Source organism: Lampetra planeri, chromosome 12 (assembly GCF_965212315.1).
Source record: "Lampetra planeri chromosome 12, kcLamPlan1.2.h2, whole genome shotgun sequence".
Lineage (NCBI taxonomy): Eukaryota > Metazoa > Chordata > Hyperoartia > Petromyzontiformes > Petromyzontidae > Lampetra > Lampetra planeri.
Genome location: NC_136118.1, coordinates 4252485 through 4278092, shown reverse-complemented (window position 1 = coordinate 4278092; position 25608 = coordinate 4252485). Strand labels below are relative to the sequence as shown.

At 49.9% G+C, this 25608-nt stretch overlaps 1 protein-coding gene across 6 annotated transcripts in view; it reads right to left on the bottom strand.

Moving 5' to 3' along the window:
• LOC144721539 (uncharacterized) overlaps nt 1–25314 on the bottom strand; it is a 46995-nt gene extending 21681 nt beyond the window's left edge. For 4 of the 6 annotated variants that reach the window (XM_078599216.1, XM_078599219.1, XM_078599218.1 and 1 more), the window contains exons 1-22: nt 25103–25314; nt 24847–24935; nt 24474–24527; nt 22133–22210; nt 20721–21473; nt 20002–20034; nt 17242–17322; nt 16650–16769; nt 13329–13376; nt 12403–12432; nt 12026–12073; nt 9815–9976; nt 7952–8197; nt 7702–7770; nt 6730–6804; nt 5093–5182; nt 4427–4591; nt 2327–2605; nt 1916–1963; nt 1284–1346; nt 1116–1160; nt 929–1000 (exon numbers count right to left, since the gene is read on the bottom strand). In XM_078599216.1, coding sequence (XP_078455342.1) covers nt 929–1000; nt 1116–1160; nt 1284–1346; nt 1916–1963; nt 2327–2605; nt 4427–4591; nt 5093–5182; nt 6730–6804; nt 7702–7770; nt 7952–8197; nt 9815–9976; nt 12026–12073; nt 12403–12432; nt 13329–13376; nt 16650–16769; nt 17242–17322; nt 20002–20034; nt 20721–21473; nt 22133–22210; nt 24474–24527; nt 24847–24898 — 2611 coding nt within the window. In that variant the 5' untranslated portion in view covers nt 24899–24935; nt 25103–25314. The remainder of the gene's footprint in view (nt 1–928; nt 1001–1115; nt 1161–1283; nt 1347–1915; nt 1964–2326; nt 2606–4426; nt 4592–5092; nt 5183–6729; nt 6805–7701; nt 7771–7951; nt 8198–9814; nt 9977–12025; nt 12074–12402; nt 12433–13328; nt 13377–16649; nt 16770–17241; nt 17323–20001; nt 20035–20720; nt 21474–22132; nt 22211–24473; nt 24528–24846; nt 24936–25102) is intronic. The other 2 variants (XM_078599217.1, XM_078599221.1) reach the window with 2 other exon arrangements.
• Between the last annotated feature and the right edge of the window lie 294 nt (nt 25315–25608).

Here is a 25608-nt window from a genome sequence, read left to right as displayed (position 1 = left end):
GACAAATTAAATGGGACTCCCTTGTCCAATTGCCCCCCGCCCCCCCCCCCTTCTTTGTAGCCCAGAGCCTGGGCCTCTTCGGCAACGTGGGCCTCCGGGTGCGGTTGCACGGCCTGCACACTCAGTGGCTACGCCACTCGGGCAGGGCTGCCTGGGAAACACTGCCGGTGACGCAGTGCGTCCAGATGCCTCTGGCTGCAATGAGTGCTGCTGTGAATGAAAAGTGAATGGACGCACGGGCGTATCAACGAAACGCTATTGTAAGTGGGAAAGTTGAGAAGGTTTGCCATTGCTTGAAAAGTTATAATGTGACTTTTGGTTGGTATGTAATTTAGGACTGGATTTACGGTCCATACAGCAAAGCAGAGTATGTCTCCGCATGTTTAAAAGTATTTGTTGTAAGGTTTCTCTTGACATTTCAGGTATACTATTTCATGAAACAAACAATTGTGTTTTTGCCCCTTGGCGAAACTTTCATCATGTGAATGGCAACTGAGGATCCTCCGTTTCATGTTTCGAATCTAGAAGACAGGTAATGCTTTTTTTTATTTCAGGCTTTCAGAGATATGTTAACAAAGTGCGGAGATATAATGTGGCTTTGTTGCCAAATAACACTTTCAAGACATTTTCTTCCATTATTCTAACCAAAGGTGATGTATTTACTTACAGTAGCTGTCTGTGAGGCATGACACGTTTCGAAGGGAAAACCTCTAGTTACTAATAAGCAGGTCAAGTCACGAGAACAACTGATGAAATGTGGACAAAGTTAGCGACGGAGTGGATACCGAGAGAAGGCAAATCACGCAGAGGAAGAAAGCAGAAGAGATGGTGAACTTAAATGTCATAATTTGGAGAAAGGAATGGAAATTATAGGCTGACAACAACAGGCTTTTCTAATAATGCTCAAAACACAAAGCAATAATCAAACCTTGGCTTCCTTTAATTCCCTTCGGTCCCTCTGGCCCGGGTGGTCCAGCCATTCCTTGGAAACCAGGCTGACCTGGGAACATACAACACAGCTGTTGCACGCTATGGAAGAGTGTGTCACTTGAATGCTGCTGGTTTGGGCTGAACGTGCCTTGCACAATGAGAGTGTTTGTGGTAGAAGTATTCACCCTTGGGGCCTGGCAGACCGACTTCTCCCTGCACTCCGGGATCCCCTGTGCGAAAACAAAGTCTTAGTAAGAAAGCGGTCATGCAAATCTGTAATGGTATTAATTACATTTTCTTTTTTTAAATCCTGAGCCGACAATTTCACAAAGTGACTTAAGTGCACCAAGCACCTCTGATGCCAGGGAAGCCGACCGTGCCCTCTGCACCTCGATCGCCTGAGTCTCCCTTTGAACCTGTAAGGAATATATTCACAGTGTAAACTAAAATAAACGTTCTTATTTCACCAAGTAAGGCCCACTGAGCTATATAGCTCTTTTTCAGAAGCGACCTGGGCCGCAAATAATCGCTCAACGAAGTGGCTTATCACGTGGAAATGTATAGCAGCATGTTGATTCTAAATGTAGAGAGAAAAATCCTGGAAATCGAACCCACGACCTCCTGTATGCCAGGTGAGGTAGTTAACATCTCGCCACCGTCGCGCCCCCGTGTCAAGCTCAGGGTCAAGAGGTCGTCGCGGCCAGTGCCCATCAATGCCCCCACCACACTCTTCTCCATCGCAGCATTACTCCTGTCGACTAGGCCTCGTCATTGACAAAACTGAGAGAACTACAGCAACATGAGAATAACGAAGCAATGCGTCCCGGGGTTGTCCGACAAGACTTTGAAAGTTTTGTTGTTTCAGGGAAAAAAAGGCTCAAGTTATCGTCTAAGCGTGCGTGCCACAGACGGGCACACATGTAAAATAGGCAACGTCTCGGGCAATGCCTCTACTCCTTCATCCTCTGAGACGTGGAAAGATCACCTTTCTGTCCAATGTCTCCTTTGTCTCCCTGTTGACCTCTGAACCGGGCTGGGAAGACATACAAAAGACACATACGTGCACACACATATGAATGCTAACTTCGTTTAACCTAAAACAAGTAGATATAATTGCTTCTTTTATTTTGTAAACAAAAATTCGGGCAAAACAAAATGCATTGTGCTAATGTTGCACATTAAATACTGAAAACCACTTTTGACCTCAGTGTAAGTCGTGGAGTGGTGGAACAGTGGTTGGCAACAACGCGCCATTAATCTAGGGCACTCCATTGTATTCGCAAATGGTCAGTATGGGACCTTGCGAGCTTCGTCTCTCAGGCTCTCTCCCCCCCCCCCCCGTTCCCTTAGGGATGGACTCGACCGAACGGGAGCATCTCTCTCTCCATTCTCTCACCCACGACGTTGTCGGACCGCATCTCAGAGGCGAGGATGCTGGTGATGAGGCTCTCCAGGCCGGCCTCGTTGAGGTCGGCGAGCCCCCCCCCGGAGCGGCCACGGCCGCCGGCAGCCCCCAACGAGGAGCCGCTTCTCCCGCCGCTGGCCCCCATGTCGGAGTCGGTGAGCGCCCCCTCCAGAAACACTTGGTTGCCCACCTGACGCAGCCGCACGCCGTCCGAAGTCTTCTGCCCCTCCAGATCGATGACGCGGCTCTTCAGCGACGACACCTCGTTCGCTGAAATCGCGGCAGAAGGGTGGTAGTGGTGAGGTGTTGGCGGTGGTGGTGGCGGTGGGGTGGTGGCGGTGGTGGTGGCGGTGGGGTGGTGGCAGTGGGGTGGTGGCGGTGGTGGTGACGGTGGTGGCGGTGGCAGTGGTGGCGGTGGTGGTGGCGGCGGTGGCGGCGGTGGCGGTGGTGGTGGCGGTGGTGGCAGTGGTGGCGGTGGGGTGGTGGCAGTGGTGGTGGTGGCGGTGGTGGCGGTGGAAGCGGTGGCAGTGGTGGTGGTGGGGTGGTGGTGGTGGGGTGGTGGCAGGGGGTGGTGTGGGAATGGAAAAACGAATGAACAAAAAATGAGCAGCGATCGCCTGAGTGGCTGTTGTTGTGCACCGGGGCGTGCGACGACGCTGCAATTCATCGGTTAGCAGCATGGAAAGGATGATGATGATGCGATCTCCAGATCAGGTTTACACCCTCATAACAAAGACAAACGTGTGTGTTTTTTGGGAAAAGGTTGTTTTTACGGTATTTGTCGTGTATTCCTCATCCTCGTTTTCTCCAATACACGTTTGGTTTTCGAGTTATAAACTGGATGGTGTAACCAACAAATGCCTCTCAGTAAATCTCCAGCAGAATGATCACAGGAGCAAGAGGAAGGCCTGCATGCTACAGGCTGGTCAGCAACACCACTAATGTTGTCAAGAGGCCTCAACGTGAAATGTGCAACCAAAAATGGCCCAAGTCAGAGCCAAATACAAACAACTGTATGGCTGGGTTCTCTACATCTGTAGGGCTTGAGAAACACGCGTCACGCGCTGGGTCGGTATGCGTGCACGTGGCGGACAGTGAGGGCAAACGAGGACACAGGGCGCTGATCGACTAACTGTTGTTATTGTACATATTAAGGTGGTGTTGTGATAGTTAAGGGGGCTGCAGGTGGCCGGGGGAAATTGAGGACGCAGGCCGGTGATTGGACGAGAGGTATTGGTGTCTGGAATTGGCGCCGGCGTGTCTGGAATAACAACGCCACGTGGCACCGGGGGTTGCGGGCGAGTGGCGTCGCGGGGGATGACCCAATTAATTAAGGGTAATTGGTTCAGGGATAAAGGTGGAGAGCGTGGAGTGAAACGGGGAGTTGGTGCCTGGGACGAGAGACGAACGGATGGAGAGACGGAGCAGCGGATAGAGTGAGTATAGCATAGGGTAGCAGTGGATAGAGAGAGTACAGTATAAGGTAGCAGTGGATAGAGAGAGTACAGTATAAGGTAGCAGTGGATAGAGAGAATACAGTATATAGTAGCAGTGGATGGAGCGAGTACAGCGTAGGGTAGCAGCGGAGTAACGGACCTTAGTGGAGAGAGAGACGATGGAGAGTTACGACGGAGTGGGACGACAGAGTTAACAAAGAGCAGCCGAGCTGTAGAGAGAGAGCGGAGAGGAGAGTCGCTGGAGGAGCAAAGGAGAGCGAGCGAAGCCAGCGGAGCGCAGCGAGCGAGCGGAGGGATATTGAGTGATGTTGACGGGGAGTTGTGGGTTGGAGTGTACGGAGGAACGTTGAGTGATGTCGACGGAAGAGATGTGGAACTATATGATTGAATAAAGAACCAAGGAAAGACAAAGAAGCTGTCGCGTCGGTACGAGTCCTACACATTCACCAACTGAATGCAGTTGGCAGTTGTCTGTTTGTCACTCGCAAACTGTCAATACCTTTAAGCCACTCAAGGACAATAACACGGATGTCCTCCGAGAAACTTGGGCCCAAAAAAAAAAACCCAAGAGGAAAAAAAAGTACAAAAACAATCATCCCTCGCGGTGACGCGCACGGCGTGTTGAGGAGCGCACCGAGGGAGAGGAGGCCCAGGAGCAGCCCAAGCAGGAAGAGCCAGGCGAGCAGCAGCGCCAGGATGAACATCCACCAGGAGCAGCAGGCGCACACCTTCCCTCCGTTCTCCTTCGTGCGCACCTCCATCACCGCCGCCTTCTCGGCGCCGACTGCCTTGCTCATCACTGTCACGCGCGGACAGAACGTGAGCGCAGAAACGCACGCGGACGTCAACCTTCGGTCGCAGCGCTCTGATTCTTTTCCTGCGTTATTTTAACGCCCGCCTCCATCCTTATTATTCCACCGGAGACCATGGGACGAGGTGGAGGTAATGTATTCTGGCCATCGAGTGGACATCTGTACAACAAAAAAAGAGCTTCATAGCACATTGGACTCCAGTCTAAATAAAGATTCTGATTATTCCTACAAACCTCTCGGACGGATGGAGATTCATACCGTAGCACAGGATGGCCGCAGAAGACGGCTTCCGCTAAACTACTTATGGACCCATTTCAACGGGGCCTCTCTCGCGTGAAGGCTTGCGTCTTCGCACTCCACGAAGACTGCTTTGGCACATGTTGCTCATGCAATTACATTTATTTATAAATTAGACGGACAGGAACATGACCGTGCTTCCACGAGCACTGTCTAAAAGCGCGATGGGCGCTCGAGGGAAAACGTCTTACCGACTGTCTCGGCCCGTGAGTCGATGGTGTCCCCTTTCCTGGCCGCAGACGCTGCCATTAACTGCCTCTTCTCTTCCTCCAGTTGTCCAGCTGAACGCAAATTATGGTGGAGATGTAACAGGCAACGGACTTTGCTGGCAAATGAGAGTCGCCGGGAGAGGGCCGATCACAGACACTGACCTCTCAGTTAAACACGTCGGCTTTCGCGACCAATATTATTCATAATAAAGGTTTTTGGGTTAGATCACGTTATTATAAATTTGTCACATCCCTCCACCACTCGACACGGCCAATCAGTAAATAATGTGTCATGTCAACAAGTAATACACAATACATATTGCAATTCCTTATATAGGAGTCACATGCTAAGTGGCTGATAACAGATCTATTATATAATTGCAATACCCCCCATCTCCACCTCTGATCTCGAAACCTGATGGGGTTCAACAATGATGACGTCATGCTGCACTATTTAAGACCGGGAGCAGGTGGGATGGCTTCACTATTCTGGCAAATCGCCCGAAGATGCTGGATGTTATTACCAGCGAAACGTCGCACTCAAATTCTAAATGTTGTGAATTCACTCTTCAAACACACCGGTGGGCTGAAGAAGTAATTAATTGGCGTTTTGTTAACGTGACACTTTTTTACTGATTGGCCGTGTCGGGTGGTGGAGGGTTGCGACACATACCGACTATAATCACCCAGGAATGTCTGTCTGTCCTTAAAGCTCGTGACGTCCTCCACACGGAACCCCCCCCCCCCCCCTCATTAATAATCATGAGCAGGTGACATCACTCCACATCGAACAGCCCCCCTCATTAATAAATAATCATTATAAGGTGACATCCTCCTCCATTCATAATAATTAGCGGCTGACGTCACTCCACATGGGGGGGGGGCGAGGCGCCTCCTCCCCCCTCCTCGGCGTCAACTCACAACCCTCACTACAAAGGCAGAACCATCACGTCACGCGATCTCCGTAACGCTGTTGAGACATCGAAGTAAAAAGGACGTCATGATGAACAAGGGATTATAACCTTTAAATGAAATAAGTCTGTGTCACCACGCCCTTACAAATTGCACACGAATTGATGCAATGAATATCACGTCGTGGTCTGCTTTTCGCTTGCAAGTTTCAGATTTACTGCAATACACCCGTCCTTGGACGGGCAAAAGGCGAGTTTATAATAACGCGATCTAAGGGGCCGTCCATAAATGACGTCACGCGATTTTGGACAATTTTTTATTTCCCCCCCCCCCCCCTTAGTCACACGGCGTCACAAAAAGTCAGACCCCCCCCCCTCAAATATGACGTCACAAAGCTCTGCACCCCCCCCCCCCCCCAAATAAAACATGCTTAAAATCGCTTTAAACTATTGTCATTGTAGTGCGTATTTATTGTGGCGCTGCACTCTGATGTTGTAAGAGAAAACAGTTATTAAAAAGTATATTTAATTAAGTAGAACGTGTTGTTTATATAAAGTTGCGCATTTTTATGTGACGTCACATTTCTCAAACATCCCCTACCCCCCTCGTCACACATCGTCACAAATGTCTGACCCCCCCCCCCCCCATAGGTGCGTGACATCATTTATGGACGGCCTCCAACCCAAAAACCTTTATCATGAACTGACCTCTGAGGTTGTTGACAAAATACTGCTTCTCCGACTCCATTTTAGGGAAGAACTCCGGCTGAAACATGGGTCCCCCTGCGAGGAAACACGTTAGCCATGGAGCACCCAACCATGCCCACGCATACGATCACAATCTGGTCTTAAACGCATTAGTGCTTTGAGAACGTTTATAATGAAATCACTAAAAAGTATCGCCATTTGTTGACACCTTGTTGGATTTGGCCCTCTCTATGGTATGTCAATCATGAGGAGGGGGCGGGGGGGTGTTGACCGTACATCACCGCTAGGGAGACAAAGGCGGCCGGGAGTGGTGTTGGCCACCCACCCCCTCGTGTGCCGTGCCGGCCTTCATATAGGTGCTCGCTAACAGCACTTGCCCCTACAGTCTGTTAAGGCTATACGGGGGATCTTTATCTTTGTTTGTGTTAGCGTGGGAGAGGAAATATGACTTGGTTCTTCACACATTTTAACCGGGTGAGCCGTTATTGTGCTGCGAGCGACATGTTAACGAGCATGCTACGGAACTCAGAAGGAAGCTTTGCTTATACTCTTTGTTTTTTTCGGTAAAGTCACGTAGGTAAAAAATAAAATAAATGAAAACGACTAAATTAAATCACGATGTTTCGGGCGCAACACAAGCGTCGTTCTTCAGGTAGGGACAACGTAGCGAAAGCACAACCGCTTAAGTGTGTCTCAGAGATGGCTGTGACCAGGAATTATATAGTCACGGGGGATGAGGGGAGGGGCCATGGTGAGTGTGTGGGCGGGCTGTGGACCGAAGAGGCAACGTAGTGAGGCACGGGGGGCGCTCGGAGGGAACGCATGGAGTTCAAACTGAAGCTTTGTGATGCAGGGGGCCGAAGTAGATACGAAAGCTAAGATTAAGCAGCCTTTTGTTATGCTGCCGGGGGGGTGAATTAGAAATGTGCAAGCTGAAAACAACGTGTGGTAATGGTGATGGTAGTTGCTTACCTTTGAGGTCGTTGACGAGAAACTGCTGCTCAGCCTGCTTCTGCATCATGGCATCTGAGTACATGGGACCTGATCATTGGGGATGGGCACATGGGCTCGGGGTGTCAATGTACTCAATAAACTAGGCAGTGCGCTTTCAGGCAGAATCATGCACAAAGCGGTTGCATCTTTTTCGTTTTGTATTAAGATAAAAAAAATCTCCCAAGCGCGTGCGCAACAAACTTTCTCCCATCCGCTCGCCGGCACTCACCCATGCCGTGGTGCTGCCCGGACCCCATGGGCATTCCCATCATGCCGTAGCCACCTTGCATGGCCTGGCTGCCCCCACGAATGCCAATTCCTCCGCCTCCTCCTCCAACTCCTCCTCCCCCCGCCGATGCCGACTGCGCCATCATCGGGGCTCCCCCGGGCAGGCTGGCGTGCATGGCATATGCCGACAGCTTGGGGTCCATGCCACCGCCTGCCTTCGATGACTCCATCCCGTACTGCCCGTACACTGCGCACGCAGGCCAGAGGTGCGGGGAGGTCACCGGTCAGTGTGGAATGGCACCACCACGCTGTGTTTCCTGTCATTTCCATTTTGTAATTGTCACGTGCTGTACAGGTTTCGCTTGCTTTATGTTGGTTCGGTTTGTGTGATTTCACACTGTCCATGCGGCTAACCTCTTTCTACCCAAAATTCGCTATGGAATTCGGTTTGAAATCACTCATATGCGGCTACGGGATCAGACACGGGACAATATTCTGTGTAACGGTCTTGTGCGGTCTTGCTTTGTGCGCCCTTTTTTTGGAAAGCATCTACCACATAAAGCGAGAGAAACCAAATATTCCAGGTATCTCTTCAATAACATATGCCTGGTCTAAAGGGATTCCTTATTTATATTGTTGGAGCCTCTTTGCCAATCCACCAATGGATGAAAACCTCCCACCCACGCTATGTTGGTTGGTGATTGGGGTTTTTTGACCATACTTCACGCTGGCTGGTAGGGGTTAAAGGTTGGGGGGTAGAGCCCAGGACCGGTTTGGATATCTCTCACCGGGAACGTTAGCCGGGGCCAGGAAATGAATTCAGGCCGTCAGGTTCATGCCACAAGCCCACTCAATCCAATAACTAAATTAGTAACGGGTTACTAAATAACAACGGCCTATTACTCCCACGACTACTGTGCTGGCACTGCATTTTGGAGTAAACGTACATTAATAGAAGATGACTGATTGGAAAAGGATGATGTAAACGAAACTCATCTTTTGATTTAAAGCTTTCTTGACTGCAGGGATTCATATTCTTGGTTCTTTCAGTAAAGTCACGTAGAAGGGAAATAATAAAATATTATAAATATAAAGCAATAATATATTTTATATTTATATAAGTTTATTATTTAATATATTTAATATTTATATTATTTTATTATTTCCCTTCTACGTAACTTTACCGAAAGAACCAAGAATATAAACTCATCTTCTTGGTTCTTTCGGTAAAGTCACGTAGAAGGGAAATAATAAATAATAAAACTTAAACATAATAAAATACAATTCTCACGACGTTTCGGCCACAACGCAAACGTCGTGAGAATTGTATTTTATTGTTTTATTTTTATATTTTTATTATTTCCCTTCTATGTGACTTTACCGAAAGAACCAAGAAGATGCATCTCTGTGGTCACGAAAGCTTTAAATCGAAATGTAAACTAAACAATTTGTATTTTTCCAGGCAACGTCCACTGTGCGATATGGCTCTTTTTCAGAAGCGACCTGGCCACAAATAAACGCTCAACGAAGTGGCTTATCGTGTATAAATGTATAGCCGCCAAATACTCGAAACGCATATTGATTCTAATTGTGGAGGGAAACCCCAGAGGACCCGGAGAAAAACCCACGCGACCACGGGGATCGAACCCACGACCTCCTGTATACCAAGCGAGGTAGTTAACATCTCGCCATCCATGGAGGTGCAAGATATCAGAGTGAGTAATACATCTCAACCAAATAATATGGCACTTCAATTGTCAGGAATGTAAATAAAAAAACACCATCAAAAAAGAGAATGTAAATTCAAGCCAGAATTCTGTCTCTCCCGCTAAAGTCACTCCAAGCTATCGGCGACTCCCCTCACCTGAAATGCTCTCGTCCACTTTGATGAGGGCCTCCTCATCGGAGCGCTCCTCTCTCTTGCTGGGCAGGGGGGGCTTCTTGGGAATGGGCAGCGTGCGCGGGGGGCTCGAGCTGGAGGAGCGCGTGCCGCGCAGGAGGCGCTTCACGTCGTTCAGGTCGGCCCCTGGAGGGGGGGGGGGGGCGGGGAGGACGAGAACGAAGTGCCGAGTCGTCGTCACGATCGCTCGCGCAGTCGCGCCGCTCACGTCCCCCCCGGTGCGGACCACGCCAGGTGCTCGTGGCTCCGATGCATGAAAATTTGTTGCGTTGCGCTCCGCTCCTCCGCGTCAAACCGTCGGCGGCGGATGCGTTTCGTGCCGAGCGCCCAGGTTTGCGCGCCGAACTTTTACGATTAAATGCAAAGGACTTGCGTGTGTGAAACAGAATGGACTTGGTCAATGACAAAGCGTGGTTGGTAATAGCCACGCTGCACGGAATGAAACTGGGTTAGGTGGCGGGGGGCAGCCGGGTACAATTATCCCCCTCTTCATATCCCAGGACCCAAGATCATCTGGCCCGTGGGTCCTGGTGCAGTTGCCCTGCCTGGACACTCGATAGCTACGCTAATGGACTGGAAAAGGCACAGGAGGCTCATGCTATGTGGGTTCTGGGCATCTTTATACCGAATTGAGTACAACAATCTGATACATTGGTCTCATAGTAGGGGCTGTGTTGGGGTGTCCACCCAGTAAATGCACAAGTTTTCATGATGACACGTGAAATTTTGTCTAAAATTTTGACTGCCGCTGTGAACTTTAATGCTCATTTGATGAAAAATAAAGTAAATAATCGATTATCCGGCGGCTTTGGGGGAAGCGGATGTCGGATGTTTAAAAACGCCGGATAATCACATCATTTTTTAAAACAACTTATTTTTGCAAATGCTTGCATAACATTCTGTTTTTAGGTTTTATGTGTGTGTTTTCGGCCCCGGACCGCCGGATAATGATGGAAGCCAGATAATTGCACGCCGGATAATTGATGATCAACTGTATATATATTGATTTTACCATTAAACCACTCAACAAATTGCATTCCAGTGCAGTACCGTGCGATCCGCAAGTACGCACCAATTCAATCAGTACACACGTGTGCTGTTGTGGATCATTGAGGGTATTATCAAATATTTTTAGGCCAACCAGGCTCAGGGATTATCTCTGCCAGTTTAATCCAGTCGCAAACATTTAATCAGGAGCGTATTTATGTTCATAGCAAATGTTTACTTTTGTAGGGACACTTTATACACGTTATCACAGCACACCATCAACGCAATCTGGACAATTCACCCCTTGGGCATTTATCCAAACTCTACAACAGTGGTTCTTTTTATCCTGGGGGGTGCGAGATGCCTTTTCTGGGGGTGCGAGACATGCTCGATTTTTTGAGAAGGTAAATCATTGAAACACTAATTAAGCATGGGCACTTAAGTGAATCTACTTTGTTTCATCAAACCCTATGTATGTATTAACATTATAATTTTTTCAACGATTGAAATCCAAAGACTGCAGTAAAGGTTATGCACCACTGCTCTACAATATACACTAGTTGTTGCTTTTAAATAGGACTCTTCAAACAGAGCAGCCCAGAGTGCTTTACAATGAACCCCCCCACCCAAAAAAAACCTCCAAACTCTATGAAGAAAGTGTCAGTCCCCATGACGCCTTTGAAATGGAAAATTTGACGACCAAGGTGAAATCAAGAAATCCAGGGATGGGTGATCACAATGAATATGGCAAGGATAATGAAATTGTTTGTTTTCTTATTCTATCGCTAAGGGGCGCTGTACCCTTGCACATTGACAGCTCTACCGCTTGTGCAACACCACCAATCTCGCAAATGTGCCTCCTGCTTCGGTGCGACGGGGAGGTTGATCAGCAATGTGTCTACTACGTTCGTGTCGCGGTTGGTGGGCGAGACAGTGGACAACTTCACGGAGTGGCCTGGTGACATATCTGAAATGCTGCCGGCGAATGATCGAAGAAGGCAGTGGAGTGCTACTGTAGAGGTGCACGTGTGGAGGGGGTGGTGAGGTGCTGCTGTGGAGGTGGACGAGTGGAGGGGGTGGTGAGGTGCTACTGTGGAGGTGCACGTGTGAAGGGGGCGGTGATGAAGTGAGGGGGCTCGGCGATGACTTGGAGGTGATGGAGTGCACTGGGTCGAGAGAATGACTCACATCGCCCGTCGGGAGAAGCGCTCTGCAGGCGAGCTCGGATCTGGCTCTCTGTCGGACAAGACGCCATCATCATCAGCCGTGGGCAGTCCTGTCCAAGCCAACCTCTGAGTTTTCTTGACAGTTTGAATTATCTCATTAACATGCATATGGCCATGCTATTATTGGGGCATAATCTTCCAAAGGCCATGCTCTAGCATGGAGGGGCACATTGCACTGCTTTCGAAATATACATTTGGTTATCCCATGGCATGCCTGATAGAACAATTAGATTATAATTGAGAAAATGACAATAAGATGCTTTTGGTAAAGTGATACATCTGCATGCGACGTCGCGACAGAGCGACACGTTAAGAGTGTGCAGTAAGTCCTCCACTTACCTCGAGATTGGCTTCTACCTCGTGCAACATCTAAGTAAGGGGAGAAAGTGCGGTTGTCAAAGTTAATATAATCCTCAAACTCATTCCAGTATTGTCTATACAGACTCAAGTGTACATGGGTGCAGGCGACGGGTGAGGGAAGGGGGGGGGCAGTTTACGTCTGGGATGCGTTCCTGAAAAATTGCAACAAATATGGAAACGATGTAAATCAAAGCAATTTACAGGGTAGTAAGGTGGAGGCGACGGATACGAGAGAGGACGGATACCGTCAGCGCCGTGTGGGTTGAGGCGATGCAAACAGGGAGTTGGCAGGTAGTGTTATTATTGATAATGTGACGACGTATTTGCGAAACGGCGTAAAAGGGGGAAGACGTAAATCGGGGCATTACTGTATGAAATTTACACTGAGCAGGTAAAAAACGTTCCGGGTTTATCCCCCTTTTTATTTTTTCACGAGTGGAGACCCATTGCCCTATCCGGCCCCACCCGGCCCCACCAGCCCCACTGCCCCAACCGGCCCCATTGCCCCCAACCGGCCCCACCCGGCCCCATTGCACCACCAGCGCACCCCCACAGAGCTGTCCACCGCTAACAGTCTCACGCTGACATTCCGTGTCGTCTGTGCGTGTTCCTACAGTGGCCGGCCGTCGAACAAAGGCGGTGGTCACCGCATCGCGCACTTTCAGATGCGCCTTTGCGACCGTCTGGAACGCTCTTCCTCCCGGAATTAGGCAGCCACTGGAGCTATGCACTTTTAAATCATCATCTAGATTTAAAACTATTTTTTTCAGAACTGATTTTGGTGTTTAGTTTTGTGTCTTTCCCCCGCACCTCCGATTAGCATGGTTGGCTATGTACGGCGCAAAAGAAGTTGAACGTACATATGCACGGTGTGCATTCATTGTTGCTCGACATCGTTGACTTACTGATTTCCTTGCGGGTGACTTCGGGGGAGGAGTTGTCACTCGAGCTTCCTGCAACAACAACAATATCACACGAGGGAAGAGAAGGCATCACTCGCGCCAGGTGGCAATGTGAGGTGTGACGAGGAGTTGCACAAACAGAGACCTGCATGTTGAGCTTTCATTGCCAGAATGGGGCAAAGCGAAATGTCCGACTGAACATCTGTGGAAACAGATCTTCATAGCTCGTCGGGTTCCTCCGGTCTAAATAAAGATTACTTGATTCTGAAATATTCCAATGGCCTCAGAACTCTCTATAATCCGGTAACTGGTACCGGGCATTGCCTGTTATTGGCTTCAGTGTGACACTCCATGAGAGGCAAATTACTTGGTCCGCTGATCATGGTGATTATTGAACTTTAAGTATTCAGCCCAAGACTTGGGAAACATGAAAACTTCAGGCTGGCTCATTCCCAGTGATCAATACCAATCCACCACCAGGCTTGAATTGTTGTCGGCTAAAAAATAAGTAATTAATAATTTATAGTTATTAGTGTAAACGTCACTGTATACCAACTTTCAAACTCAAGCCTTTGGAGAACAGCAATATATTTCACGCCAGTCGTTCAGTCACGATCGAGTATGCAGATCAGATGATGTTTCCAGCACTGTACTCGGTGCCGTCTGTACCCGCAGTCTTCCCTTCCACATCCACCTCTGAAGCCAGGGCACGAGTGGGAGGTGGGGTATGGGGGTGACAAAGATTATCCGTGTGGCCTCGGTGGAATTGTAGCACGGCTCGTATTCAATGTTGCCGTGGGGCTCTCCCGTCCCCTCCTGCCCCCCCCCCGCTCGCCCTCCCGCGAAGGCCAACATATGAACTGTGATCAACATCAACGCGGCTCAGAGCAGCGCGGCCACAGAAAGGCGCGCCAGAGCTCCTGGCGTCTCGTAAGATTGTAAAGAAGGTCTCCGCTTTGATCGCCAACGACGGCGCCTGCAGCGACACACGGCGGACGTCTCGTGTTCAAAGTTGGGGTCCTTCCGTGCTCGGTCGACACACGGAGCCGGCCGGTTGTGTAAATTGCACATTTTCATGGTGGGGCCCAGTCCATCCGTCGATAAGATGACGACTGTTAATTTCACGCAAATGCTGGCAACTCATTTGATCACACCCTCTCCCCCCCCATAGGCAGAGTATCTTATTGGGTGAAAACCACATAGCAGCATCACCCCCCTCCGAATTGTGAAAAGTTCGTGATAGATAGCCTTGTGCTGCAAGAATGGCACAAATACCAAGTCTACCAATGAGTTGATTTCATGGTTTTAATGACAAGGCTAAGCACCTCCAGCGGTCTAATTGCCAGTTTACTTCTTGCAGCATTGTGCTGTCCATGTGCTGTGTGTGCTGGACTTGGCGATATGGTGTAACACGTAGGCAATGTTTTTGGGTTAGATCGCGTGAAGTATAAATATTGTGTCGTAGCCCTCCACCACCCGACACAGCCAGTAAGGGATTTGTCACGTAAATAACGCGCCAATTCGTTTACTACTTCAGCACGCCGGTGTGTTGGAGAGCAAATCCACAACATTTACAATTTGAGTAGTACGACGTTTCGCTGGCAATTACATCAACCAGCATCATCGGCTGATTTGCCAGAATAGTGAAGCAATCCACCTGCTTACGGTCTTAAATAGAGCAAATGTCGTCATCACTGAACCCATCAGGTGCAGAGATCAGAGACGGAGAAGAGGGTATTATATATATAATTATAAAATATATTAGTAATCAGTTAATTAGCATGTGTTTCCTCTGTGAGGAATGCGGTTGTAAGATGTATTACTTAATACGCGTCCAGGCCGCACTAATGTGTCTTCTCGTTTGAGAGATGTCTTCTAGATTGTTTTTTGACAACATTTCATACGTGGGGGCAATCGTAACTCTCATGATGCTCTTAGCCCTTCTTGTGCATAATTAGAATTTAGATGAGTCAGTCATGATCGTCTATATGCAAATGATATTCAGAGGGAGAGAGAGAGAGAGAGCTGCAATCTGTCATATATTAATACGTAAAACCAAAATTCTACAATTTTAGGCCCCCCTAAATGTATGTCGCACGGGTTCACTCATAGTGCAAGGGCAGCTGAATGTTTTTTGCGGGCTTACAAACTCGTGCTAAACCACGACAAACTCTGTGAACCAAGACATTTGCTTTCCGTGGGGCGTGACGCTGAAGTTAACAAGAAAGCAAACACACACAAGCAGGACTCCGTTCTCTATCTGCACATCCTCTAAGTATTTGTGTTAGTCCATGCTCGCGTACGGCACAAGCAGCTGGCGGTAAAGGTGAGGGCGCCCCCTGACCCCCCCTCCCCCTCACCACCCCCTCACCTTTCCTAGCCCCAACTCCCCTCACCTCCCCCCACCCCCCACCTCCCCCTCACCTCCCCCACCCCCACATCGCCCTCACCTCCCCCACACCTCCCCCACCTCCCCCCTCACCTCCCCCAACTCCCCCTCACCTCCCCCACCCCCCACCTCCCACTCACCTCCCCCACCCCCAGCCTCCCCCTCACCTCCCACACCTCCCCGTCACCACCCCCACATCCCCCACACCTCCCCTACCCCTCCCCCACCTCCCCCTCACCTCCCCCACCTCCCACCTCCCCCACCCCCACCTCTCCCACCCCCCACCCCCACCTCTCCCACCCCCCACCTCCCCCACCCCCCACCTCTCCCACCTCCCACTTCTCCCACCCCCACCTCCCCCACCCCCCACCTCTCCCACCCCCCACCTACCCCACCCCCCACCTCCCCCACCCCCCACCTCTCCCACCCCCCACCTCCCCCACCCCCCACCTCCCCCACCCCCCACCTCTTCCACCCCCACCTCCCCCCACCTCCCCCCCACCTCCCCCACCCCTCCTCACCTCCCCCACCTCCCCCTCACCTCTCCCACCCCCCACCTCCCCCTCACCTCCCCCACTCCCCCACCCCCCACCTCCCCCTGACCGCCCCCACCTCCCCTTCACCTCCCCCACCCCCCACCTCCCCCACCCCCCACCTCTCCCACCCCCACCTCCCCCTCACCTCCCCCCCACCTCCCCCACCCCCCACCTCCCCCACCCCTCACCTCTCCCACCCCCACCTCCCACTCACCTCCCCCCCACCTCCCCCTCACCTCCCCCCCACCTCCCCCACCCCCCACCTCTCCCACCCCCACCTCTCCCACCCCCACCTCCCCCTCACCCCCCCCACCTCCCCCTCACCTCCCCCCCACCTCCCCCCCACCTCTCCCACCCCCACCTCCCGCTCACCTCCCCCCCACCTCCCCCACCCCCCACCTATGTCGTAGCTCAAGTTGACCGTGGGCTTGGCGCTGCGTCGCTCCAGGCTGGAGAGGGGGGAGCGGCCCCGGGTCCCGAACTGCGTGGAGCTCATCGTGGCCGAGCGAGCGGCGCCACCTTTTGGTGGGAGTCGGGGGGGGGGGGGTGCATGGGAGGGCGAGAAGAAGCGGAGGGTCGAGAGGGGGTGGGGCAGCACGGGGGGGGGGGGGGGGACGTCAGGTGAAAGGAACACAAAGGAGAGGAGAGGAGGGCGTGCTGGTTGCACATCTATTTTGTGGGTTTTGGGTGGTCTGGGCCACCCGCCCCCGCCACAGCTCCAAGCAAGAAACAGTAGCGGGAGCTCTGGAATGTTCTCGCTTCACAAAGTTGGAAAGAGAACAACAACAACACCACACACAAAGAATCGGTGCAAACCCCTCCCCCGCCCCCCAAAACAAACCTCAGCTGCGTGTTCGTAAGAATTGCCCTGAGGTCTCAGAGTTGGGGTTGGGGTGAGACACGGCCAAGGGTCACTACCCATCAATTATATCCGATGGTGAGGGAGGTGACACTTGAGGAGGAGGGGGTGGGGAGGAGTGGGGGCCCTCACCCGGGCTGGGCGGCGTGGCAGGGGTCACGCCCGTGGACTTGCGGGAGGAGTGAGCGGCTGTGGTCACGGTCGTGCCGGACTCTGTGGATGAGTCGAACGCGCACCACGAAATCACTCACGGGCGTGGACACCAGAGGTCGCAACCGGGTACCCGATACCCGTACCCTACCTGATACCCGGCTACCCGTACCCGGCCGGGTACGGGTACGGGTACCCGTTTTCGACCCTGGTGCGGCCGGGTATGGGTACGGGTAGACCAGGCATGTCCAAAGTCCGGCCCGCGGGCCAATCACGGCCTGCGGTCAGATTTCATACGGCCCGCAGCTTCGGTCTTATAATGTGTTATTTATGGCTCGCTAGCTCTGTCAAAATAAATACATCATAAAACTCATGGAAATTTAAGGTATTCTATACAGTTTGTTCAATGTTATCTGACTGAATGAAATGCAGAATTGCGTTTTTAGAGTTGTTCACGTCTGCCTGAGTGGCTTATATTTGGTTATATTGTCATTTTAAAAATAAAGGTAATTGTGACAATGAAAATTGTTTTATAACAGTGTGTATTGCCACGTAACTTTTGTGGTTAAAACAATGTCAAAAGGATCTATTGGCCCCCGGGCATCTTCACTTTATCAAATGTGGCCCTCTTTGCAAAAAGTTTGGACACCCCTGGGGTAGACCGTGAGTCACTGGTGAGTAACTGTTTGTCACTCATTTCCCAACGTCTTGTCTCTTCTCACAATTCAAGTTCCTAGAATCAACCCAACCGCGCCTGCAACATGGCTTCATCCCAGAGGTCGCAATCAGGTACCCGATACCCGTACTCTACCCGTACCCGGCCGGGTACGGGTAGGGTACGGGTACGGCCGGGTACGGGTACGGGTACCCGTTTGCGACCCTGGTGCGGCCGGGTACGGGTACGGGTAAGGAATCAAAACCCGTTTGCGACCTCTGGTGCACACACAGTACCGAGACGGCAGAAAAAAAAAGGCGCAGGTCGTCATCGATTAGCACAATCGCCACGCGTGATCAATGCACGTCTGGGCGAATACCCCCCCCCCCCCAATCTGCCCGCCAAAAAAAGCAAGCAATAAATGAATTTGGTTGCATTCCCACACATCAATGTACAGCACCGCTTTAGTGTGAAAATAACGGTTATATATTTGAAGTCTCCAAGTGAAAAGGCCTTCCACACCAATTTGTTTAATCGAGTAAATGGTGTTTTGGTTTCAATTTACCGAATGTCAGGTGCGGTCCCATTAACAATTGCCGCTCGGTTCGCTGGCGTTATCGGCAAAACGTAATTCACAGGCATTGTGGGCATATGAGTAACCGCCATTGCACATACACAGACACACCCGTTTAAAAACAAATACAAAATTGGCAGTGTATGTTGTTTTTACATAAAGGCCGTAATTATAATATATATGCTCAAAATGTCCCCCCCAATATTTTGGTATAAAAAAAGTCATTGCTATGCTATGTAAAGGAACAATTTGCTAAACTTTGGCCACAATATCTGGACTTGTCTTCATATAAATCAATGCATAGATTTATGTTTATATGATTGTGGTTATGGTTGTACTTTAATAATCCCTAATCTCTGCTATTACATACAATGAAACAAGAAATGGTAAAAAAAAGTTAAAACAGAGCAATGTAATGCAATACACTGTTCAACATTATTGTAAATAATAAAAGTCCATCCCATGTGTCAGTGAATGTTTTAATATTTTAGGCAGAAAATTATTTTTAAATTTTTTTTCTGGGTTGGGACACCCAGACCCCCTGGAAGATTTGGTCCCCACCCTAATGTTGACTCCATGGCTACGGCTTTGTTTTATAATTTACAAAACGCACACAGCGAGAGTTCGCGAAGAGCGTCAGTTTAAATGCGCGCTGCGTCCCCAGCGGTTTCATTAATGCCCGCGCCAATAGCCGGAGAGCAAAATGCGTCCTGATGTCTCGACAAGCCCCTCCGAAGCTGCGTTCCCGCCGACTTTGAGCCAAGTTCAGCATCGATTTTTGCGATCCAATAAATCGCGGGGGAAGTACGTCTCACTGTGTTAAATCCTGCCGCACAGGTGATGGGATATGATGAGTTTGCGGCGGGGAGGAGGGGAGGGCAGGGGGGTGCAAGTGAGGTGGCAAGAGGATGTGGATCGGGGAGCGACACCTTGAAAATTATTGACGTCTAATTACACGTGCCCCCCCCCCCTCTCCAACCCCAATGCTGTTTACTACTTTTTTCCCATGCCCCCCCAATCCCTCCCACTTCACACTACCCCCCGCCCCTCCACCGCTCCCCTCACTCGCTCGCGCACTCAATACACACACTAGGTGCTTGGCACAAATGAGCCACAATACCTTGCTGATCTCGTCAAGGAGCATAAACCCTCAAGTGAACTCCGGTCATCCTCACATCGGCTTTTGGCTACCCATCGAGCAAAGACGGTCACTGCATCGCGCACTTTCAGGTGCGCTTCTGTGGCCGTCTGGAACGCTCTTCCTCCAAATATTAGGAAGCTAGTGGAGATATTCGCTTTTAAATCTAGTTTGAAAACTTTTTTTTAACTGCTTACTGTGTTTACTTTGGTGTTCTTCCATCGCACCTCCGATTACCACATTTGGCTACGTACAGTGCGAAAGAAATTCAACATACATACACACACTCATTGGTTTAGCTTTGTACGACCGTAGCGATTCTCGCAGGGAAAACTATTTACAGCGCAGGGAAGCAGATACATTCATCGCACTTACTGGGCGGCAAGGCGGGCATCCCACTGGGTGACACTGTGAAAGTGAAACATTGCACGAATTATCATCGCAGCAGTCAGCAGCTCCCGAGTAAGAAATGGGTGCGCGTGTGTGTATACGTGTGTGTGGGTGACGTACGCGCTTAAAACGATGGTAACGGTGGGATGAGTTCTACGCTGTGCCCTGCATGTAAATATTATACCGCTGGTTTGCACGAGCAGATTTTATTTGAGCGAAAGCATATTTGATAACTATTTATGACACGTTACGTGGCGATGGAGCGTGCTTGCCAGTCAAATCTGATAACCCATCAGCATTTCTCCAACAAGCCTGCACACTGTTGATGAGGCCAAGAATGTCTAAATATGGTCCACAGCTGTGCCTTCTTAAATAAAATCAAAATACTGTTGGATGATGTTGGTCCGGAGAGCCCACAACCTCCTCACTAAACATTACGTACATAAATGGTAAAAATGGCAAGAACGCCTTAATATGCTTTATCAATACATAATTGCAATTTTTTAATGTAAAATTACATTGCGAATGCAGATAAATGCTGTGCACACGTTGATTTTGCAATGTCACGAACGCGCATGCAATACCCAGTTATTTTAATATCAAGGGTGTCAGGGTGAGCTGTGACGTGCGATGTGGCTGATGGTGAGAAGTGGTGAGGAACGATTTAAGGTTCTGCTGTAGAGAGCCCCACCACCCCCGTGTACCTGTCTTCTCCACGGCGCGGCTGGTGACCTGCGTCCCCGACTGACCACGACTCGGACCGGACACCAGAGATGACTGATGAGTCACCTCGCCACCTCCTCCTCGGCTGCCGGTGCTGAAGGTCGCGCCCACAACGGGGCCGTGCTCGATTCGTTTGGTCGTGGTCTGGATGACACTTTGGCCCACGGCCCCTCCACCACCACCACCACCGCCGCCTCCACCACCGCTTCCACCACCTCCGCCGCTCGTCGTGGTAGAATGAACGACCTTGGTGCCTCCACCTCCAATGAGCTGCGCGTCGGACGTTGAGTGAGCGTAGGAGAAAGAGCCGGACTCACCGCCTCTCACCTCGCCGACGAACGTGCGACCCGAAGACCCCGAAGACAGATCCAGCCGGTCCCTCGCCAGCACCTCGCCACCTGCCGCTGCTCCCGACGAGACGAAACCTCCTCCACGCCCCGAGGACCAGGCGGTCTCCACCTGTCGGCCCGCCGTGGTGAAGCTCTGGGCTTCCCCGTCAGCGCCGCCGTAGCGGACTTCTTCGTAGATCGCGCGTTCGGCGAGGCCACCCCCGGCCCCCGCACCAACCGAGTCAAAGCTCAGCAGCAACCCGCCGCCGCCGCCGCCGCCGGAGCTCCACGCAGAAGACGACTGAGAGAGACCGGCGGAGCCGGACGCAGCCAGGTCGCCCTCCTCCAGGATGAGAAGGTCGGTGTGCTGCGAGCCCCCCGCCCCCCCAGCCGTCACCTGAGCCCCTGGAGGAGGAGGAGGACACGGCGACGATGATGGAGGAATGAATTTGACTCCGAGCGACACGCCGCAAAAACCGCGGACGTCAAACGTGCCGCTCTCCACCTTCGCAAATTCCTCTATTAACGGTGTGCTTTTTTTGACAGGTGATTTGATTTTTTTTCTTGCGTGTCCTCAGAGTTATCTGCGCAGGACACTCGACCCGCCCGTGGCAGCAGGTGTATCTTACGGGGGGGAAAAAACCCAGCGTGTTTATCTGTTGCTGCTACTACTGCATATCTGTGGTTTTTGTGGGCTAGCCGAAGAATTCGCCAACAAATATTGATCGGGGTATTTCTGGATCGTATTTTACGTTTCGCATTTAAACAAATTTAAACAGATTCACTTTAAGAAAGAAAATATAAAAAAATCATACGTGCTATCACGTTAAAGTTTATTTACATTTGCAGGTAAAATCTTGGCTTAAAGCTTTCGTGACTGCAGGGATTCATATACTTTGGGTCTTTCGGTAAAGTCACGTTCAAGAATAATAACAAAAACTACGACGTTTCGATCGCAACACAAGCGGTCGAAACGTCGTCGTTTTTTGTTATTTTATTTGAACCTATCTACGTGACTTTACCCAAAGACCCAAAGAATATACATTTTCAGGGTTCGCAAATACCTGATCCAGACACGCTCAGGCCTTCGAATGAAATCTTCTTGTTGGATTTTTGGCTGATCATGCGTGCCGATGGATCCGCTAAAGAAGACAAAATACAATAATCTGAAGTTAAAATATATTAATGAAAATCCGAACTTAAACTAAATTTCAATTCGAAAGATCCTCATTGTACATTCATATCAGCGAGAGTGTTCCAAATCCCCATCCAATAACCAGCACATTTCTGGACTGAAAATCAGTACAGCAAATAGGATCAAAGAACACCCACGCGTGTCGTTCTGATGAAGCCTGCACTCGTTTTAGTTTCCTTGTTCTTTACGCTTAACGGGAGAAAATTAACGGTCATTATTTTACATTTTTACCCAGTGTATTAATGTCCAGGACTTATCTAAAGCACAACGCAGCTGAGACTTTAGATGTAGAGGGATGATTAATATTAACGGCAAACATCGCAGCACTAATTGACATTCCCGCTCCCAGCTTAACATAAAGGATTTCGCCACCAATATTATCCATACGAGGTTTTTTTGGGTTAGATCGCATAAATATAAATGTATCGTTAAACCCGCCACCACCAGACACTGCCAATTAGTAAGCTTTGTCAGGTAAACAAAACAGGCTCATTCGTTACTAGTTCAGCACACTGGTGTGTTTGAGAGACAACCCACAATTGTAAATGTTGTGGGTTCACTCTCCAACATTTTCACTCCTGGCTGTGGATTCCTCCAATCGCACCCCTTTGATGCATTTATTATTCAAGGAAACATCTGGCTGTTGTGCTCAAGTGCACAGCATGATACACACTTGTAGATATATGCGTGATTGATGGACTGCATTAATCTAGTACATCGAGAAAATAACATTTTCTTGGTTCTTTCGGTAAAGTCACATAGAAGGGAAGTAATAAAATAATAGAATTGAACATAATAAAATTATTCTCACGACGTTTCGGCCACAACGCAAGCAGCCGTCCTCAGGTGAAGACCAGGTCTGTCGGGGAGACAGCGTCTTCAGACGTCTTCAGACCTGGTCTTCACCTGAGGACGGCTGCTTGCGTTGTGGCTGAAACGTCGTGAGAATAATTTTATTATGTTTTATTTGTTTTATTTTATTTCTTCCCTTCTACGTGACTTTACCGAAAGAACCAAGAAGATGAATCCCTGCAGTCACGAATGCTTTAAATCGAAAAATAACATTTGTCTCGTTTTACACGATTATTAAAAAAAGTTATATCGCTGATATTGATACTCACTTTACTCCAACATAAAAGCGAACTATATTGTCAGATGACATATCACACCGTCCAATTAATACTCAGATCGTTCATGGCTAATGATGATCATGGTGACTCGCATCGACTGAATTAAATGTCTATCCGCACGCTCTATTTGCTTGTACCTTAGCTCAGTGTCAGCCCGGGAGCACAGAGGAGCCGGCTATGGGTTTTATATCAGAATCTTTATTTAGACTGGAGAAATCCCAGGAGCCATGAAGCTCTTTTCCACAGATGTCCAGTAAGGTGCCATGATATATTGTGCCAGGATGACTGAAGGCGTCGAGACTGAGTAAGAACGTGGCCCTGAGCACTCTGAGTCATGGACACGGTTCTTCTTCACATGCGTCACCGGCCAAAGATAAAAAAAAACATCCACGCGGGATGAATCGCGTCTCCCGTGGGGTTTTTCCCACATTACCTCTTGTCACACCACCTGTGGCATTCATGAAATGGTGGTGATCGAGATGGATGGGAGGATCAAAGGTCAGAGTACAGAGCCAGCACGGTTGTTGAGCCTGGAGTTGAATCCTGGGTTTCAACTTGCCCATGACTAAACCCGAGTATCAGCCTGGTCACCAATGACCACACAAAAACACCGCACACATGAAATTGGTTCTGCGCTTTCACGTGGATACATTTCAATTCCGAAATTGAAAATGTCACGTGACCGTCTCAAGACAAGAGTCGGTGGGAAGGCCACTTTTAGGGATTTTTAGAAGTTCTGTAAAAAAATCTCTTTGGCAGCCTTTCTCCCACTGGTCGGATCGCACTTCTCTTTGAGATGCCAGTAACACAGTACCATCATGGCATGATGCCAGTAACGCAGTGCCGACATGACATGATGCCGGTAACACAGTTGGAACCAATTGAGAAAAGACATAAACAACAGAAATAAAAATCATTTTACGGTGGCAATTACAGACTCTTGAAAATGCATAACAGATCATATGGATAGACCTCTCATGTAAATAGTGTCATCATCCCTTTGTCACTCTGCTGCTGCTAGGCACCGATCTAACTTGTTGAATTACATCTTAAAAGCGTGTAGCGCAGCGCACAGCTCACCTTCTGAAGTCTGAATTATGGTTGTCCTCCCAGTTTGCCCTGGTGCTGCAGACCCTGTATGAAATCAAAGGACAATCGCAGGAGGACCGTGCAATTACACGCAGAGATGTTTTGTTATTTTTATAATTATTAAAACAGTTAAGCGACGAGGTTTGCTGACAATCGCTGGGAGACCAGCCTGATCAGGAACTCTGACAATGTTTTGTTCGCGGAACGGAAAGTCGGACATCACGTGGAACAACACGAGGGTACAACCGCAAGTCCGTCCGAGAGCCGTCCAGCGCAAACAGTGAAAACCCAGCAGAGCAGTGTTAATAGGAACTTGCAAACCGGGCGGTGGTGCGCGCCTGCGCCCGCCGTGAATCACGCGTACCGGACTGAACAAAGAGTCGGAGATCCTGTAGCGCTTTATCCAGGTCGGCCATAGTTCACGGAGAGCGGCAGAGACTCGGGGAGACCATGCTGCGAATGCAGAGTACAATTTGTCCAACAAGCACAATAAGCGCAACGAGCGCGTGGCGTCGGCCTCGCTCGTCAGATTGCACGTGGCATTCTAAGAAAGCTGCGGATATTGAGAGCGCAAAAACGACGGAGCTGCGCGAGGTGGCGCAGCGAGTGCGCATTCTCACCTGTCCCCGCGCCGGTTCACTCGCACGTCTCCCGAGTCAAAAGCCGCATCCGCCACCACGATATGCACAAGTGCAAACCCAAAAAAAATCTACGAATTTCAATAATTGGGTCTAAAAAAACAAACAAACAAACAAAAACGATGGGGTTTAACGCTCGCTACTGTCACTCATCCGGGAACGAGAGTGAAATGTGGCTCCTTGGCAAAAAAAAATGGGGGGTGGGGGGAGGCGTTGCAGTGTCTCAGACAAAAAAAACAACACATCGTCAGATATTGACGAATGGCCCTGAAGCTGGTATTTGCAGCACTGTTCTTGCTTGCCCGTCGGCCTCAATGTGCAATTCCTTACATATCCCACCGACAGTTATGCAGGTAGACACAGTCGTCGCATTTATCCGAACCAAACGTGAAACTGGTCCTGGCCTGCACGAGATGTGCACAAGCAAAGTTTTACGATCTACTTTTGTGCCATTCTGTCACGTAACCGTTAACTGAATTTAATGCCCC